This window comes from Macaca nemestrina, chromosome 19 (genome assembly GCF_043159975.1).
Source record: "Macaca nemestrina isolate mMacNem1 chromosome 19, mMacNem.hap1, whole genome shotgun sequence".
NCBI classification, from domain to species: Eukaryota; Metazoa; Chordata; class Mammalia; order Primates; family Cercopithecidae; genus Macaca; species Macaca nemestrina.
Genome location: NC_092143.1, coordinates 80,969,487 through 80,989,169, shown reverse-complemented (window position 1 = coordinate 80,989,169; position 19,683 = coordinate 80,969,487). Strand labels below are relative to the sequence as shown.

General features: G+C 43.1%; 1 protein-coding gene and 1 long non-coding RNA gene across 5 annotated transcripts in view; one reads left to right on the top strand and one right to left on the bottom strand.

Moving 5' to 3' along the window:
• The window catches only part of LOC112426133 (uncharacterized), a 54,715-nt gene that overhangs the window by 23,249 nt on the left and 11,783 nt on the right, over positions 1 to 19,683 (top strand). For 2 of the 4 annotated variants that reach the window (XR_003017409.2, XR_011617146.1), the window contains exon 1: positions 13,792 to 14,690. This is a non-coding gene — a long non-coding RNA (uncharacterized lncRNA). Of the gene's footprint in view, positions 1 to 13,790; positions 14,691 to 19,683 lie in introns of those variants that run through there. The other 2 variants (XR_003017410.2, XR_003017407.2) reach the window with 2 other exon arrangements.
• LOC105478903 (APC down-regulated 1) overlaps positions 14,712 to 19,683 on the bottom strand; it is a 33,967-nt gene continuing 28,995 nt past the window's right edge. The window contains exons 4-5 of the mRNA XM_011736626.2: positions 17,612 to 17,933; positions 14,712 to 15,822 (exon numbers count right to left, since the gene is read on the bottom strand). Of these exons, the coding sequence (XP_011734928.2) occupies positions 15,374 to 15,822; positions 17,612 to 17,933 (771 nt within the window). The 3' untranslated portion in view covers positions 14,712 to 15,373. The remainder of the gene's footprint in view (positions 15,823 to 17,611; positions 17,934 to 19,683) is intronic.

The window sequence follows — 19,683 nt, the reverse complement described above, 5'->3', positions numbered from 1 at the left end:
AAGGAAAAAGAAAACAACCCATATAGTCATTTCAGTTGATGCAGAAAATGTATCAGACAAAATTCAGTGGTCTTTCATGATTTAAGAAAGAAGGCAGTCAGCAAAACAGGAATAGAAGGAAACTTCCTCAAGATGGTGAAGGGCGTTCATGAAAAGCCTCATAGCTAACATCATATTCAACTGAAAAACTGAAGCCTTTCTCCCTATTATCAGGAACAATACAATAATTTCTACTTTGACACATATTCAACATTTCACTGAATATTCTATTCAGAGCAATTAAGCAAGAAAAAGAAATCTAACACATCTACATTGTAAAGGAAGAAATAAAACTATCACTATTCACAGATGACATGATCTTATATTCAGACAATACTCAAGACTCCTCATAAAAATTATTAGAGCTCATGAATTTAGCAAATTGCAGGATAGAAGACACACAAAAGTTTGCTATATGTGTGTACACTAGCAATGAACAACCTGAAAGGACATTATGAAAACAATTCCATTTACAATAGCATTAAAAAGAATAAACTAGTTTGGAATAAACTTAACCAAGAAGGTGCAAGATTTGTATACTGAAAACTATAAAATATTATTGAAAGAAATTAAAGAAGACCTAAATAAATGGAATGTATCTTGCATTTACAAAGTGGAAGACTTAATATTGTTAAGATGACAATACTCCTCAAATTGATCTACAGATTCAATACAATCCCTTCAAAAATCCCAATAGTTTCTTTTTCCGTTGTTGTAGAAACAGAAAAGCTAATCATAAAGTTCATAAGCAATTGCACGGGACCCCAAATAGCCAAAACAATATTTAAGAACAAAGTTGGAGGACACACATTTCCCAATTTCAAAACTTACTACAAAGCTACAGCAATCAAAACAATATGCTACTGGCATTAGGATATACCATAGAGGTGTAGGTTAGATCATATACATATGGGTCATGGAATGTAATTAAGACTGCAGAAATAAACCCATACATCTATTTTCACTTGATTTCAACAAGCAGGCCAAGAACATGCAATGGGAAAAGAATAGTTTCTTTAACAAATAGTGCTGAGGTAACTAGATATCCATATACAAAAGGATGTTGGACCTTGATCTCACGTTGTATACAAAAAATAACTTCAAAGTATCAAATATCTAAATGTAAAGGCTAAAATTATAACACTTTTAGAAGAAAAGATACTGGTATGTCTTCATAATCTTGGATTTGGCAGTGCTGTCTTGCCTATAATAACAAAAGTACATGCAACAAAAGAAAAAAACAGAAAAATTGGGCTTCAAAATTAAAAAGTTTTGTGCATTAAAGTGCACAATCAAGAAAGGGAAAGCTGGGTATGGTGGCACGTCCCCGTGTTACCAGCTATTTGGGAGACTGAGGCGGGAGGCTGAGGTGGGAGGTTGAGATGGGAGGATTACTTGAGCCCAGGAGTCTGAGGCCAGCCTGGGCAACACAGTAAGACTCCATCTCCACAAAAATGTTTAAAAATTAGCCAAGCTTGGTGGCACATACCTGTAGTCCTAGCTATGAGGAGACTGAGGCAGGAGGATCACTTGAGCCTGGGAGGTGCAGGCTTCAGTGAGCCATGATCACACCACTGCACTCCAGCCTGGGTGACAGAGTGAGACCCCAACTCTTAAAAAAAAAAAAAAGAAAGGGGAAAAGACAGCTCACAGAATAAGAAAAAATGCTTGCACATCATATATCTGATAAAGATCCAGGATACAAAATATATAGAGAACACTTACAACTCAACAACTAAAAAACAAACAACAACCCAACTCAAAAATAGGCAAAGGACTTGAATAGATATTTCTCCAAAGAAGATACACAAATTGCTCATAAGCATGTAAAATTATGGTCAATATGACTAGTCATTAGGAAAGTGCAAATTAAAGCCACAATGAGATACTACTTCACAACCACTAGGATGGCTATAATAAAAAAGAAACTGAGACTAACAAATGTTGATAAGGATGCAGAGAAACCAAAACCCTCATAAACTGCTGGTGAGAATGTCAAATGGTAAAGCTGTGGAAAACAGTTTGGTAGTTTCTCAATTAGTTAAACATGGAACAACCCTAGGACCTAGCAACTCCACTCCTAAGTATACATCCTGAAGAATTGAAAACAAGCGTCAAACAAAAACTGGTGTATAAATGTTCATAGCCGCACTATTTGCAATAATCCACAGATGAAAACAACCCACATGCTCATCGACTGATGAAGAGCTAAACGAAATGTGGTCATCCATACACTGGAATACTATTCAGCCATAAAAAGGAATAAAAAGTCCTGATACATCTATAACATGGATGAACCTAGAAAACGTTATGCCAAGTGAAGAAGCCGGAGAGGAACGCCTGTAATCCCAGCACTTTGGGAGGCCGAGGCGGGCGGATCACAAGGTCAGGAGATCGAGACCACGGTGAAACCCCGTCTCTACTAAAAATACAAAAAAAATTAGCCGGGCGCGGTTGTGGGCGCCTGTAGTCCCAGCTACTCGGGAGGCTGAGGCAGGAGAATGGCGTGAACCCGGGAGGCGGAGCTTGCAGTGAGCTGAGATCCGGCCACTGCACTCCAGCCTGGGCTGGGCGACAGAGCCAGACTCCGTCTCAAAAAAAAAAAAAAAAAAAAAAAAAAAAAAAAGAAGCCGGAGAGAAAAAGCAACGTAATGTCTGATTCCATCAAAATAAAACATCTGGAATAGGCAAATCATAGAGACAGAAAGCAGATTAGTGGTTGCCCAGGGCTGGAAAGTGGCAATGGGAGTGACTGCTTAAAGGGGACAGCGTTCCTTTTGGAGTGATGACAACGTTCTGGAGCTAAATAGTGGCAAAGGTTGCATAAAGTTATAAATGTGCGAAATGCCACTGATTTTGTACTTTAATATGGTTAAAATAGTGAATTTTATATGATTTTAACACAATAAAAAGTTATTACTCAGATGTTATTTATAAACATCGTCTTTGTCTACACCAACTATATGTTAAATTTTTCCAAAAGTGATTAACTTTCAGAAAAACAGATAACACATTGCCTTAAATGATTCTTACTTCTGTTACCTTGTCATCAGTATTCAATTGCAGCCTCTTTGGAGTGGAGTCAGTACGTGTTAATCTCCGTAGTTCTCACAGTGCCTCTTTCGATGTTACGTATGTAAGAGTTCCTAAAGTAAAATGACTTATGGTGAGGAGGAAGGCATCAAAACCATGAGATGCACCATGACAAGCTGCATAACATCACCCTCTCAGAACTTCTGCTTCTTAGGCATCTACCCTGTACCTTGCACACTCACCATTTCTAATCTCCATACCAACTCTGTGGGTAGGTTCACCAGCATGCTACAGGGATAATAGTTGATCTGCTAAGACAAAGAGTGAGTTGAAGTGAGAATACCATAAACAACACAGTTTCAATGTACATTGAATATTTTATTTTAGTTAAAAATATGTAAACATACATTTATTCATCAATCTTTTCATAACACACCAGGAACATATCTTGGCCCATAGTTGCACTAACTTCTTGCATACATCTCACTTGTAATGCATGGCCTACGATTTCCAGTTGGAGTTTCTTCAGTGAGAAGGGATAACTTAGAGACATGTGTGAAATCATTAGAGTTCAGATTCCTTCTGTATTTTTACATCCCTCCACTTCAGTCAGTAACTAACAGTTGTCTTGTTTGTACCTTACTCAACAGCGATGTTTTAAGTCCCTTTGCATATCGTCTTTCCATCACATTCACCTTGGGTTTCACAGAGACAACAACTTTATTTTAAAAATAATAATTATTTATTAATTTTTTGTTTTCATCCAAAAACTAACTTTTAAAATTATTGTACAGTTATAACAAAAAGAACAGCAAGCCTACATAAGCTTGGGAATTAAAACTTATTATGTAGGGTCATACAACTTAGCCAGTGGCAGCAGAAGTACCTGAGTGTGCTGGAGACAAGTCCTGCCTCTCCATCTTTCTTTTGCACAGGAATCCCCTCAAGAGCTTAATGAAATGCAGATTCTGGTTCAGCAGGTCTGGAATGAACCTGAATTTGTGCAATTTTAACAAACTCCCAGTTGCTGCAATGCTGCTGGTCTAGGGTCTGCAGTGTGGGGAACAAGTCGCTATATCAGGCCATGCACAGCAGCCAGCATACTTTTCTGCAGCAATGGGAGTGCCATTAACCCAGAAAGTTGGTCAATGCAGGTCCAGCTTCTGTTCTACTGGGTTAAGAATCCCATCATATAAGTGAGGAAGCTAAGCACAGAGAAGCTGAATGATTTACAAAATGGGCAACTGCATAGTGTACGAGCAGGAATTCAAACATGGGCCTATTTGTCTCCAAAGCCCATACTCTTTCCAGTTCACATCTAAGAGAGCCAAAAGCAGAGCACCGAAGAGCCCAGGCATCCACAGAGGGACCTGGAGGAAGCGGATGGCAACCCTGCCCAAACCACTCAGAGAAAACGGCAAAGGGAGAAAGCAGGCTCCAGGGCAATAGCTTTGACTTGCTGGCCGTCTTTAATCATTATAAGAAAAAGACTTCATATTATCTTCTTCTATTTATGTATTGTCACAAAAACTTTGGGCTTGCAGAATTCATATTGCTTCTTAATTATTTTTATCACCACCATTTCTTCTAACATTCTGGTGTTTGTCAAGTGATTTGAAACTGAAATTAACTTACTGGCGCTCTGTTATTTGGGAAAATGATCAGAAACAAAGCACAAGTATAAAATTGGGCTAAGTACAGTGATATTAGTGCCTCCATCATTCCCTAGGAGAAAGGTTGTTCCAGAAATAGAAAGTATTGCTATTTTTTTAACCAGGCTGATCATATGAATTCATATGCAGTGCTTTATTATACTGAAAACTGCACATGACTTCTTTGGATCTTTGGCTCAATAATCACTTTGATGTTTTATTTATTGATGCAAAAAGTACTTTCCTTTCAAGTTTGTTATCTCTCATTTCAATGGAATTTTTCAAAGTATTAAGAAACTAGCTCCACAGTACTGTCTATCCAGTTTTAAATTGGCACAAGATTCTAGTGTTACGAGTGCCCCTGGGTGTTTCCTGCCATTTAGTTTCAAGCTAATAAGGAAATTCAGAGGTTGGCTAGAATTTGCTATGAATACTGTAGATAGACATTTGTGCTGGAACGCACTCAAAGAAGGTTGAGAGAATGCATTTTATCATACCAGGCACTTTGTTATTTTGCTCATTGAAATGATTTGTGTTTGGAAATCAGAGCTATTTTTCGTCTTTGGCCAAATCTTTCATGAATTCTGAACTTCCATGTTTATGAAATCCATCTGTGACATCATTGAGTGGTTTTCACAGTGAAAAAGTAATTGTCAAGGAAGACAATATAAAATGTAATATATTTTTGGGAAAATGTTTATTCCAGTCTCTCACCCATTCTTTTAAATAAAGTTACTTGGGTTTTGTTTGTTTGTTCTGTTTTTGCTATTGAGTGTAGGAATTTTTTATATATCTTATTTATGAATCCCTTATCTGATGAATGGTTGCCAGATATTTTCCCATTCTGCAGGTTGCTTCTTCACTGTGCTCATTGTTTCCTTCACTGTGCAGAAGCTTTTTAGTTTGATGTGGTCCCACTTGTTTATTTTTGCTTTTGTTGCCTATGCTTTTAGTGTCATGTCCATGAAATCATCGTCAAGACCAGTGTCATGAAGCTTTCACCTATGTTTTCTTCTATGAATTTTATGGTTTCAGGTTGTATTTTCAAGTCTTTAATCTACATTGAGTTCATCTTTGTATATTGTGTGAGATAAAAGTCCCAATTTATTCTTTTGTATGTTGATATCCAGTTTTCCCAAAATTATGTATTGGTGAAGCTATCTTTTTCCTATGTTTATTCTTGATAGCTCTGTAGAAAAGTGGTTGACTATATATATATGTGGTCTATTTCTGGCTTCTCTATTCTGTTCCATTGGTCTACACATGTCTATGTCTTCATGTCAGTACCATGGTGTTTTGATTACTGTGGCTTTGTAATATATTTTGAAGTCAGAAAAAAAAGATGCCTCTAGATTTGTTCTTCTTTTTCAATATGTTTTGATTATTTGGGGCTTTTTCATATAAATGTTAGGTTTGTTTCTTTCTATTTCTGTAAAAACTGTGATTGGGATGTTGATAGGGAATGAATTGAATCTGTAGATCACTTTGGGTAGTATGGACGTTGTAACAATATTATGCCTTTCATTCCATGAGTAAGTAATATCTTTCTATTTAGTTGTGTCTTTTTTCCTTCATAAATGTTTTGTACTTTTCATTGTATAAGTCTTTCATCCTTAGTTAAGTTTATTCCTAGAATAAAAAGCCAACCTACAGAAGGAGAGAAAATATTTTCAAGCCCTATATCTGATATACAGATATATAAGAAACTCCTAAAACTCAATAGCAAAAAATCCTAATAACCCAATTAAAAAGTGGGTAAAATACTTGAATAAACATTTCTCTAAAGAAGACATGCAAATGGCCAACAGGAATATGAAAAGATGCTCCACGTTACTAATCATCAGGGAAATGCAAATCAAAACCACAATGAGATATTACCTCACATCTGCTAAGATGGCCATTATTAAAAAAAAGAGATACCAAGTGCTGGAGAAAATGTGGAGAAATTGGAGCTCCTTTGCAAGACTGGAAGAAATGTAAAATGGTGCAACCACTATAAAAAACAGGATGGAGATTCTTCAAAAAATTAAAAATAGAACTATCATATTACCCAGAAATCCCACTACTGGATATATATCCAGAAAAACTGAAATCAGATCTTGACGAGATATTTGTATTCCCCCTTTCATTGTAGTATTCAATATGTAAGATATGGCATCAATATGTAAAATATCGTCCATCAGTGGATGAATGGATAAAGAAAATGTGATCTACACACACAATGCAATATTTTTCAGCCCTAAAAAAGAAGAAAATCTTGTGTATGTGACAACATGGACAAACCTGGAGGACATTATGTTAGGTGAAATAAGCCAGTCACAGAAGTACAAATACTGTGTTTTTCACTTATATGAGGAATCCAAAATAGCCAAACTCATAGAAATAGTGAAATAGTGGCTTCCAGGGGCTGGGGTGGAGGTACTATTTAAAGGGTATAAAGTTTTGTTATACAAGATGAGTAGGTTCCAGAGATCTGCTGTACAGCATGGTGCCTATAATTAACAACATTGTCTTGTGTACTTTTAAGTATCTATTAAAAGTGTAGATCTCATGTGAAGTAATCTATTAAAAGTGTAGATCTCATGTGAAGTGTTCTTACTGCAATAAAAAAGATGTCTTTTTAAAAACACACTAAATGTCTTGTCATTGAACTTTTCACATTGAAAATAAGAGTATTGATTAGTTCAAGGTCATAGTGACTCTATACATCATTTTTGGGAAGATTAATAGGAAATGGAGACACATAGAAAACAGCTTGGGATAAAAATATGAAATTTAATCTGTATTATCAGATATATAGTCTGCCACTAGAATAGAGTGTGAAGTTTCTATAATGTGGAAAATATTTTTCATCAAACTTGTCCATGTGGAACCTGGGCAGTTCAGCTTGTTGTGTGGCATCACCTCTTCTCTACTGTCCATTTCTCTTGCCCAGTAACTGACCTGTCTACGGGTTAACAGGGTTTGTAAGTGCAGGGGAGGTGACTTGGGGTGGAGACATGCACCAGAAGATTGTATTTGCTGAAGAAGGATTTTACTACTTATGAAATGAAACACATCCTCAGAAAGGCTAGCACCAAATTTGAAGCAGGAAGTCCTCATCTGAAAAAAGCGATTCTAGCTTATATTCACTTGTTCCCTCTAATAAAATCAGATATGCTACAAAGAGAGAAAATCAAACTCAAGAGTCCCTCATCAAAAGGGAAAAAATGAAGATTATTTACAAAAGTAGGGGCCACAAATTTAGAAAAATCAACTAGAGCTACTGCAGTTCTCTAGGGCCAGTAACAGTGGGAACCAAAATATCCAAGACCTGAAGGGGCAAAGGAGGAAGTGGCTGCTGGTAACCTAGACAGGGAGGTCTTGTGGAGAGAGCCGTGTGATGGGAGTAGGCACCTCTACCCTCTCCTCCTGCCAGGGATCACCCATCTACACCCTGTTAGCTGAATCCAGTTAGAAGGCAGAAGGCAAGGGAGCCCGCTGCTATAGTCAGTGTGGGGAAGGAGGATGGGAAGGGGTGGAGAGGAGAACTGGAGGGACCAGTAGGAGATACCTTCATAACTTACTATGGAGATCATCTCCTGGATTTTCCTCAGAGCCTATTCTGCTGAGCTTGGCCTCCCTTCCTGAGCACTTCATCCTCAAAATGTCAGCAAGGCTGCATATTTGAAGTGACCAGACCATGGCCCAGCTCACAGCACTGCCTTGCAGATGGAAGCAACGGCTGGACGTTTGACTTGGGTGCAAACACTGGGAGAAATTATGGAGGGTTTGAGTAAGTGATAACTAGGCAATAGATACTTTTATTAACCTTTTGCAAATGTGGCTTTACGCAGAAGGTGGGATAGGCCAGGGCCGGTATGAGAGTAGTGTGCTAGAACAATTCACGAAAGTATACTGGTGGCCCAGAAGAGTGCAGACGTGAAAGAGTAAACACTTCTGCCCACAGGATCCCTCACACAACTGTGTGTCCACAACACACATTTATTTGAGGAGCTTCATTAGATACATTAGATATCTCTCCAGCTTGACCTGAGATGTTCAAATATTTGTCACTTGAAATGGAAAATCAAGTGTGTGTGTATGTGTGCAGGAGCTCCCCTTGAAGGCACCTTCCCTCACTGGCCTGGAGACCTTGGGCCAGGAGAGATCTGGAAGGAATTGTTCTTGGACTGGCTGAGGAGCTGAGGGTCACTCAAACCTGAGAATGTTTGAAAGGTGAAATCGCCCACCTGCTGTCAGAGGGCACCCAGTGTTCTTCCTGGACAGTTTCTGGGAGGAAACAGTTTCCCCTGACTTTGCTCAGCCTGGATCAAGGGACTGAGATTGGTGATTCTCACTCATACTGAAAAGCAAAGTCTGACACCCTGCTGAGCTCCACTTTTTCTCTCCCCAAGTCCGGAGCCAGGCCAGAGGCTTTGTAAGCGTCACTGAGTCCACATGTTCTGGAGGGGTCAGTGGTGGAGGCCTTAAAAATAAAAAGCTGGCCGGGCACGTTGGCTCACGCCTGTAATCTCAGCACTTTGGGAGGCCAAGGTGGGTGGTTCACAAGGTCAGGAGATTGAGACCATCCTGGCTAACATGGTGAAAGCCCGTCTCTACCAAAATTAGCTGGGCATGGTGGTGGGTGCCTGTAGTCCCAGCTACTTGGGAGGCTGAGGCAGGAGAATGGCGTGAACTCAGGAGGCAGAGCTTGCAGTGAGCTGAGACTGAGCGACTGAGCAAGATTCTCTCTCAAAACAAAACAAAACAAAACAAAAAAAACAAACTATCGGGGGTTGGGACGAGAACATGGAAAGTCACAACCAGGTTTTTCAGTAAGAATTTAAAACTGTAAAGTATCTTGCTGTAGTAAGTAAGTTGTTATGAAAATTAATCAAGTATGCTTGTATGGAACTGAGTACAATACTGTATGATTTAGTGTGCATTCGAGAAATGGCTGCTGTTGTTGTTTTTGAGAAAGCCAGGCTAAAATTCTGGGGCAAAAATAAAAAGAAGAGCTAAATCAATGCTCTTTGGCTTCTTAACCCTTAACCTCAGAAAGCTCCACTTTTATCATCTATAACGTGAAATTAATGATACCTTGTCAGTTGGTTGAAGTTTCCAAGGCATTCAAGGCTATATTCATTAGCCTTATTTTAGTCAATATTTTAACAGCTGGCCAGATTTGTTGGGCTATGTAATCCAGAGCAGGTAGTGAAGAAGAATTGTTTTGTCCATTGGTGAAATACATACGCAACTGCAAGAGGAAAAGACTTTCATGTTGACAATGGATAAAGGTGTCAGCTGGAGGTGGGATGCTGGCTGCTTCTCTTCCTACATAAATGGCAGAGAATGCTGTGAAGAATAGTATTGCTTTTTAATGGGCTCTAGTACTTGCATTGCTGTGCTCTCCATTTGATATTAGGAAGAAAATACCTTCTAAAAGTTGTGCAAAAGCTGTGCAAATGACTGTCAGGACAAACCAGCCCCATGTTTTACTAAGGTGCCTTTCACGTTTGTCGGGCACAGAACAGCAGCAGTGTGGGTAGAGAGCTATCTCGTTACAGTTCTGTCTCTCAGACTGCCTACCCAGTCTTACCCTGCCGAACTGCTTACTTCTGATATAACGGGGTATTCCCTCTTCTGCATTAGAACCTGTAGGAGACTATAGGCTCTTTTAAGGGACTTTAAAAAATGCTATGAGTTAAGGATCCTATGAGGCTAATGAACTATTTTCTTTCATATAGGTAATGCTGGAATCTAGATATAAAACAGCTTCATTTCCTAAATGAGTTGGAGGATAAAACTTCAACACGCAACAGATATCCCAGTTTTTCCCTCTAAATAAACTGATCTCATGGCAGATGTATTACCCTACTCCTAGCCTGTGAGAATCTGGACTGTTTTATTGAGGAGATAGAAAGATGTTCTGTACGTGAGCTCTCTTAGTAGATAGTGGTCCTCACTAGTTTACTATCATCTTGATTTTCTGAAGGTCAAAGTCTCTTAATTGTTTTGCATATGTAGCCTCATCAGCTACAGAAAGAAGACTTAGGCCTCAAATGCCTAAAGCCCTTGGAAAATACAATTTCCAGCCTTCTGGAAGTTTCTCCTCTGCCTTTCATTTCACTTGAGAAGAAGCAACTTCCTGAGAAAAAGGCTGGAGCAACTCCTTAGAGGCCGGCAAGAGTGCCAATCCTTCCTCCAGCTCAGGAAGACAAGACTTTGATCAACAGAGTTTGAGAGGCTGAGGCTGCAAAGCACAGCAATCTGTGCTCACAAACTCTCTTGTGCTTCTGAATTCTAGTGTAACAGCGGCATGAAATTCATTAAATGAAGAGGGGGTGGAAATGCTCATGGAGTATATCAGAGGCCGTAGGCGATGGAGGTGGTTGTTCCATAGACATCAGAAACAAAGCGACCGAGCTGAGCCTGTGGAAACCATGGTCTTATTCTTGGAATGGGAGGTGAGGGTCACACACTGCCACCTGCTTTCAACAGCAACTGTGCACTGGAGTAAAAGGGTGCATGTGCGTCCAGTTTCACAGCTTGGGTGGCATCAGGTAGGTCTCTCTTGACTAGGTATGACTATATAAAGTGCAGTGTGTCAATTTGATCACATCTCAGCCGATGGAGAAGTTGAAGGCCATACTTCTCTAACTTTTTTTCCAAGACAGTGTTACTTCTGCCTAGTCAAACACCAGGAAAATGGGATTGTGACCAAACAGGAGCCCAATTTTGTATTTCGAGATTGTTGACCCAAGCCAGGAAGACTCAGGAACAGTCTTAGATTTGGGGATTTGAAGAATTTAATTGTTTTCTTTAGGACATGTGATTCTCTTACTGGTAAGAAAAGAACGCTTGGCATTTTCTCATAAATCTAGAAATTGGTGGGAAACATTGATCCAAACTGCATTTGTTCTTGATGCAGATATTTCCTGAAAGATGTTTGGACTCATGAAAGCTCAGATGTCGGCCAGGTGCGGTGGCTCACGCCTGTAATCCCAGCACTTTGGGAGGCCGAGGTGGGTGGATCACGAGGTCAGGAGATCAAGACCATCCTGGCTAACATGGTGAAACCCTGTCTCTACTGAAAATACAAAAAATTAGCCGGGCATGGTGGCAGGTGCCTGTTGTCCCAGCTATTTGGGAGGCTGAGGCAGGAGAATGGCGTGAACCTGGGAGGTGGAGCTTGCAGTGAGCCGAGATTGCGCCACTGCACTCCAGCCTGGGAGACAGAGAGAGACTCTGTTTCAAAAAAAAACAAAAAAACAAAAAAAACCCCACAAACAAAACAGAAAGAAAGCTCAGATATCTCAAGAAAGCCAAAGAAGGCTCTGTGGGGTAGGGAAGGTCTCTGTGTGTGAGTGGACCCACTCTCTCCCTGTCCCCAGGCTCTCTGGCATTTTCCTTTGAGGACAGTGTCCCGAAATGCCTAATTAGATGCTGTCTGCTGACTTCGGTATCCCATTGCTGTGTTCCTAGTTTGTCTTCCAAGGATTGGGTGTACCATGTTAAGACAAAACATTGCAATGTTAAAACACAACACCGTTGTGAAGATCATCTTTGTTTTCAGAATTTATTTTAAGAGTTAGTGGAATAGAGAATGGCTTGTTTGTTATCAGTAAAGCTCTTCGTTCACCCAGAAACCACAAGAGCCTGACAGTCAAGTTGTTCCCACAGGTGCGTGTGGTCCGTATCAGGGATGTGCTGGGCTGTCAGCCTCCCTGACAGGCCCTTCGTGGTGGTGTGCTGAGTTACCGTAGCATGCCCCCACGGGATCAGACAACTGTTGCGGACTGCTACGATGATGTCACCTGGAGGTGGCAGACCTGAGTGTGATGTGTGATCCTGCTCTCTGACACTGGAACTTGTCATGTCTAAGCAAACCGACCTTTAGTTCTGTACCAGCTATAGTCAGAAGGCCAGGAATTTCCTTTTGAGCCCCAGGTCAACTTGGATGGTATGAAGTAGAAGTCTAAATGACACCCAGATTTTACTATTGCCCAAAGAAAAGCTTTTCGACCTGGCCCTCATCAGCCTGCTCCCCAGGGGAGGAAGCCTGGTTCCAGCAGGTCTTATTCGCTCTTCGCCACCTTCCCTGAATCTGGTATTCCCACGTAGAATGACATGCTCCTAACTGAGGGGGAGGCTGGCCAGCACTGATTGCATGCTGTGTACTTTAAGCTTGTGATGGAATATTTAAGGGCCAGACACGCCTTCCTCAGAGAGAGTGCCATGGTCTCGAGTTAACATTTCTGACACTCAAACCTGAACGGCTCTTAGAGGTCAATCACTGTTTCTTGGAGGTGATGGGAAATCCTGTAACATGGAGATCATCGTGGGACACGGGGGAGTTTAGAGTCTTATTTGTGCTCACATGACACAACCAAGATAAGATGGAGTGTATGTGGGTGAAATGGCATCAGGCAGAAAGCTAAGGTGCGGGTGACCCGTGAGTAAATTCTATTGTTTCTTGTTGGTACGGATTTATGTTGTATCAGAAAGTGGTAAGACCACATGAATTTCATATCATCCTTAAGAAATATATATATGCACATACATTGTATACACGTTAATATCTATATATTTGCGTATATGTATATGTGTGTATATATAGCATATTTTTAAGAAGCACCAATAGCTGAGTCTAGGGGAGTGCCTGTGAACTGAATTGTGGTAAGTCACTGAGGTATTCTTCAGCATTGAATACAGTTTTTCACATGATTTTATTATGTCTTTTTTTTTTTTTTTTTTTTTTTTTGAGACAGAGTCTCGCTCTGTCGCCCAGGCTGGAGTGCAGTGGCCGAATCTCAGCTCACTGCAAGCTCTGCCTCCCGGGTTTACGCCATTCTCCTGCCTCAGCCTCCCAAGTAGCTGGGACTACAGGCGCCCGCCACCTCGCCTGGCTAGTTTTTTTGTATTGTTTTTAGTAGAGACGGGGTTTCACCGTGTTAGCCAGGATGGTCTCGATCTCCTGACCTCGTGATCCGCCCGTCTCGGCCTCCCAAAGTGCTGGGATTACAGGCTTGAGCCACTGCGCCCGGCCTATTATGTCTTTTAGATAGTATCAGTATTAAATAGATCCACAGATAAAATGTATTTGTGAGAGTATTTTGACATCTTTGTTTATTGAACTTGGTAGACATTTACATTAGTATTTTCATTTTGAATAAGCCCCCTCAGTCTGCACCACAACTTAAAATATATTCTAAATATAAAGCACTTTGGTACTCTATGCGGTCATTATAACTTAATGCCACACCAAATGCTGCAGTATTTCATAAAGTTAATTCTTAAATACCAGGATGGCTCTTCGCCGTGATCATGGTTTCCATGTTTGCTTTTGTTCCATCTGGCTTTCGGTTACTCCTGTTTCCCTTCCTCAGTGTCTGTGAACAGTAACACTTGGTGCTGGATAGCACCATCCGCGATACTCCAAAGGAGTGGGCAGACATGCGCTCCTGCGCCCTCCTAATGTCCCTGCGAAGAAGCGCACTGGCCTGAAACCGCCAGCACAGAGCCACATCAGCGGCAGGAAAGACACTGAGTGGGTCAGTGTGTGCAACGATAGGATGGCTTCACACAAAGATTTGGTTGCATGCCAAATCAGGGTCTGATGGAGCAAGCCCCCAGGGCAGACCATGCCCACTGTACTCTCTCTGAGCAGCTACAGTTCTGTCTCTGCATGTCCATCTTAGAAGGTGGCATGGATACTAGAGTGCAGCTTCCTCTGCCTGCCCCTAACAAGACAGTGTGAATCAGGGTTCAGGTCCCCCAGGAAGAGGAAACTGCAATGAACGGGCACTTTCTCTATCACTTGTGTGGCGTGTGCCACTCTGCAGCCACCCCTGTGTCACTGCTCCTGTGTAACGGGATTGATGTTGCTATTTTCCCAGTGATCCTGTCTACTGAGAGGGCTGGGAAGCCACATGCCTCCTACAACAACCAGAAGCCAACAAGCGAGCCTCGTCTCTCAACAAGGTAAGACAAATGATGTAAAAATAGGTTAAATTACTTCGAAACTTTAATTACAGATACTTTTCCACGCAACATTTCTGAAATGGAAGCTTTGATTCTCCCCTTTTTTTGCATAAAGGCTAGGAAGGTGGTTTAGCCAGACCGTACATCTTTTTGTATATACATATCTACACCTGTGTCTCTTCTTTATTAATAAAAGGTGTCTTGATCACAGTCCCAAACCAACTCTGCATTGGATTCCAGCATATAAAACTCAGAGAGTGAAACAATTTCAAAGGAAGACAGGCTGCAACCACAGGAAAATGGCAGGAAAAACTAGCTTGATAGTTGTTTCTTCTAAGTTTAAGTCAGAAATATAATAATAATTAAGAGAAAAAAATAAGAGGGCCTTAGCTTTCATCCCTGCTACCAAACACGCTCGTCCAAAACTCTCGGCTGTCTTAAAGTGCAATTACTGTTGTGAAGTTGCTCAGGCCAGGGATCAGGCTGGACGGAGTTCAAAGCAGAAACTTCAAACACTCCTTGCTGTTCATGACTCAGGGGCGGGGAGGGAGGGAGAGGAGAAAAAGAAGGACAGTTCTCTGGCATTCAAGTGCATCAAAAGAATAAATGTCTTTTCTTTCGGTAAAGAAAATGTGTCAATAGCAAGGAATCCTGGTTTGGAAAAATACAACTTTCTGAAACTTCTATCTGCGGATGTTCCAATGCAGCAGAGTGACAAGGCAGGCGAGTGCAGCCAGCAGCAGGGGCCAGGTGTGCCTCCCAGGGGCCCGGCCATACAGGCGGCTTCCACCGTCTTCTGCGAGGTCCTCTGCCCTCGGCGAAGAGGAGGCACACTGGACCAAGGGCATCTGGTAGGACGTGGCTCTCTTCTCTGGCCTGTCTGGACTGGACCCATCGCTGGGCCTCTGGCCATTGAACAGCAGATAGCGCCCCCGGGCATCCTGTTCCATTTTGAAGATCTCGTACTCCGTGTGAGGTAGTTTGATGCCCAGGGCCACGCAGCCATTGGTGTGGGTCACATCCTGCTGGATGCCCACCTGCCAGGAGCCCTCGGCCCCACACTCATTCCCGTTGAAGACGTTGAGCAGTGAGGCTGTGGCTGCATCCATGGGGGTGACCTTCATGTGATTCACTGCAAAGGAGAGAGGAGAGTTCCATGACTCCAGGGAGTAGGCCTGGGATCCAGAAAACACTGGCCACACTCTAATGAGACAAGGTTTGTTTTCCAAAAACAGTCCCACCTACGGACCCACCCGTCTGACTGCAGTAGCCGTCAAAGCACTGTCAGGCGGGGAAGAGTTCAACCTGTTGATCTGGGTGGCAGTAACACCGATAGGCTGCAGGTGTGGCCACGCGACACAGACCATCTGGTGTGGAAACACTGAGCCCGGAATACAGCTGGGAGCGCCTGCAGGCAAGAAATACAACTACAGCTCGGAGTGCTCCTAAGGAGTTTTATTTGGTGATGCTGACTCCTTGGGATTGAAAAAAATACTCAACAAAGGCTGGAATTTTGCTTTTATCAAAAGGTTTTCGGGTTTCTAAAAGTTTTGGTGTCAAACACCTATTCTAGTTGGCATTCTCACACATTCCTATGGGCCCATACATCAGGCATCTAAAATAAGTTAGGCTGCAAGCAAGACAAATGTGAGTAAATAAATTAAATACAAATCCCAGCTTTTGTGGAGAATTGCTTCTGAAGGTCCCTCCAGGGGGCCACTTCCGTGTACAACGCGATGAGCTTCGGGGTGGAGTAATGTAAAGATCGCTTGCTCTCAATTAAGTTTCTCAAAGGGCCTGTATTCCTGGAGCAAACCTTGCTACCCAAAAGGAGGGCTAAAGTCTTCCAGGACTTTCTGGGTTAACAGAAACATTTTATAGCAATGGGACTGAACCCTGGAATGCCATCCTGGAGGAGTCACCTGGGATCGAGGCGGTCCCTCTTTATCTGGCATGATAGGGCCAACACCATTTTACAAAGATGCTCAAACTTAAAAAAAAAAAAAAAAGCAACCTTCTAAAAATAGCAACCACAAGTCCCGCTTTGTTGCTGGCAGCCTGGTGTAGCTCCTCCCTCCCCTCCTCATTTAGTGATAAGGACACAGCCTGAACCTTCCCACAGATGCTCCCACCTCCAAGCAGGTGACAACCTCTCAATTACACGACAAGCTCAGGGTTGGAAAGGGCAGCTCTGAGCACCTGAGGTGTCACTAATACCTCTTTCCTGCCCGCTCGAGAAAGCACTGTGGCACGCAAGCAACTGCAGTGTTATTAAGGGGCAGCATGGAATCCGCCAGAGTTGTGTACAAAAAACACAAAGTGCAGACTTGAGATTGCTTTTTTTGTTTTTTACAGACGGGGTCTTGCTCTGTTGCCCAGGCTGGAGTACAGTGGCACGATCATATCTCACTGCAGCCTCAACTTCCCGGGCTCAAGCGATCCTCCTAGCTCAGCCTCCAGAATAGCTGGGACTACAGGCAAATGCCACCACATCCTGCTAATTTATTTTATTTTTTATAGAGTTAGGGCCTCACTCTGTTGCCCAGGCTGGTTTCAAACTGCTGGCCTCATGAGATCCTCCTGCCTTGGTTTCCTAAAGTGTTGGGATTACAGGCATGAGCCTCCGCACCTGGCCAGAGATTTCATTCCCAGTAACATCCTCCCTGGACTGGCAACGTCCCACATGCAGCGGAGTGGACGCCTCCCGCACTCGGGCCTGCAAGCGGAGGCTGTCCACCTGATCCATTCTGAGCAGGGAGAAACTCAGAGGGCGCTGGGAGGGACTGAGGCAGAAATGGCTCCCCGATTTCTTTCCTAGGAACTCAGGCAGAAATGAGGTCCCTTCCCTCAGCTCTGCCTCCACAACAATGTCACAGGGCTGTGTATCGGCTGCGATACTGGACTCGAGATGGGAATCCTACCTTTGAACACGAACTCCGTGCCTCCCATGACCCTAGAGGAGAGCACGCCGCGGCTGTAGCGGCCCCGGGCGTAGATGGAGAAGGTGGGGTGCTTGCACACCGGGTCTGAGTAGTGGTAGTAGTGGCCCTCCCAGGTGTTGTTGTTGTCATGGAAGATGAAGTGGCGGGTGAGGAAGAGGACTTCGGGGCGCACCTCGCAGCGCTGGCTCACCCACTCCCCGTGCAGGCCGATGGTCAGGTCTGCCTTCGGGGGCAGGATGGGAGGGTGGTGCTCGTCTGACCGATAGATGATCCGACAGGCGATGCAGGCGTGGTCATGGTTCTGAAGCCAAGAAACAAACACACTCGGAGACCTCTGTCTTCCCAAGGGAGCAGTGCACATGTGCTTCTGGCAAATGGGGTCTCACCAGGTACCAGGCCACCATCACTGACAACCTCGACACCAAGAACCAACTGGAATCATGCTCCGGGCACAGATAGAGGTGAGAGTGATGTGTGCCTGTGTACTCAAAGTGCACACGTGTTTGCCTGACAGTACAGACCTACGCAGACATTTTAGATGTGATGTGGCCTCTTTAGAATCCTATTAAGTTTTCAGACCACATGCATTGGACACCTGATTTCAAAAAGAAATGATGGCAGCACCTCACACCCATTAGGATGGCTACTATCAAAAAATGCTATCAAAAAATCACAAGTTGGCAAGGATGTGAAGAAACTGGAACCCTTACACACAGCTGATGAGAATGCAGAACGGTCCAGCCACTATGGAAATCAGTCAGGTGGTTCCTCAAACAAACAAACAAATAAACAAACAACAAAAACGAAACAGAATTATATGACCCAGCAATCTCACTTCTGGGTATGCACCCAAAAGAGTTGAAAGCAGGGACTTGAACAGCTATTTGCACACCCATGTTCACATCAGGGTTATTTACAATAACCAAAAGGTAGAAGCACCCCACGTGTTCACTGACAGATGAATGGATCAACAAAATGCAGTCTATCCATACAATGAAATACCCTTCAGCCTTAGAAAGGCAGGAAGCTCTGACACCCGCTACAATAGGGATGAATCTTGGGGACATCGTGGTCAGCGAAATAAGCCAGACACAAAAGGAGACTCTATGTAATGTCACTTATATGAGGTTCCTAGAGTGATCAAATTCATAGAGACAGAAAGTGGAACGGTGGTAGCAGGGGCTGGAAGTGTGGGGACACGTTGTGGTTTAATGAATAGAGGTTCAGTCTGGGAAGATGAGAAAGTGCTGGAGGTGGAAGGTGGTGACGGTTGCATAATAACATGAATGCCCTCAGTGCCACAGAACTGCACACTTAAAACTGGCTAAATGATACGTTTTACATTATGTGTATTTTACCACAATTAAAATTTATTTTAATAAAAAAAGTTAGGAGACACAAAGAAAAAAAAAAGGGCCAGCACTCCACCGGCTGTGGATGAAATGGAGTTGTGTAGGAAAGGCAAGGTCCTTTAGAAGAGGGAATGGAGGAGGTGGCCTACAAGAAGGGAGAGCTGGAGGCCGCGGAGCAGCAAGCACACCCACACATTGCTCTCTCTCCCGGTCTGCCCGCCTCCGGGTTCAGAAGATTTCTGTGTTCCTCCTCCTGCCTTCTCAGCTTTAAGCAAGACAGCCACAGCTCGGACCTTCCAGAAGAACCTGTAATGCCTAGTCTATTTTATCACAGGAACACAGCAGGGAACAAGGGCTGTTTGTGGCACAGACAGTCCTCTCTGGTGAGGGGTGCACACGTCAGAGATAGTGGAAGTCAGGGCACAGGGTGCTTGAACACAGTGCCAGTGCCTCGCTGTCTGACCAAGGTCTCCAGACACCTCTGAGCCTGGGCTGCCTCCTCCTGCACCTGGATCATCCGTCCGCTATTCTCCTCCCACCCAGGGGGTGCAAAGCTGGCAGGCTAGCAGAACGCTGACCACTAGCAGCACGTGCCAAGCGGATCAGGCTGTAGTGGGGAGACAGAAGTGGGTAGCTCAGTGTTCTGGGGACGGCTGGGCCACCCCAGCCCCGTGCTCCCACACTATGAGTTCGCGGCCT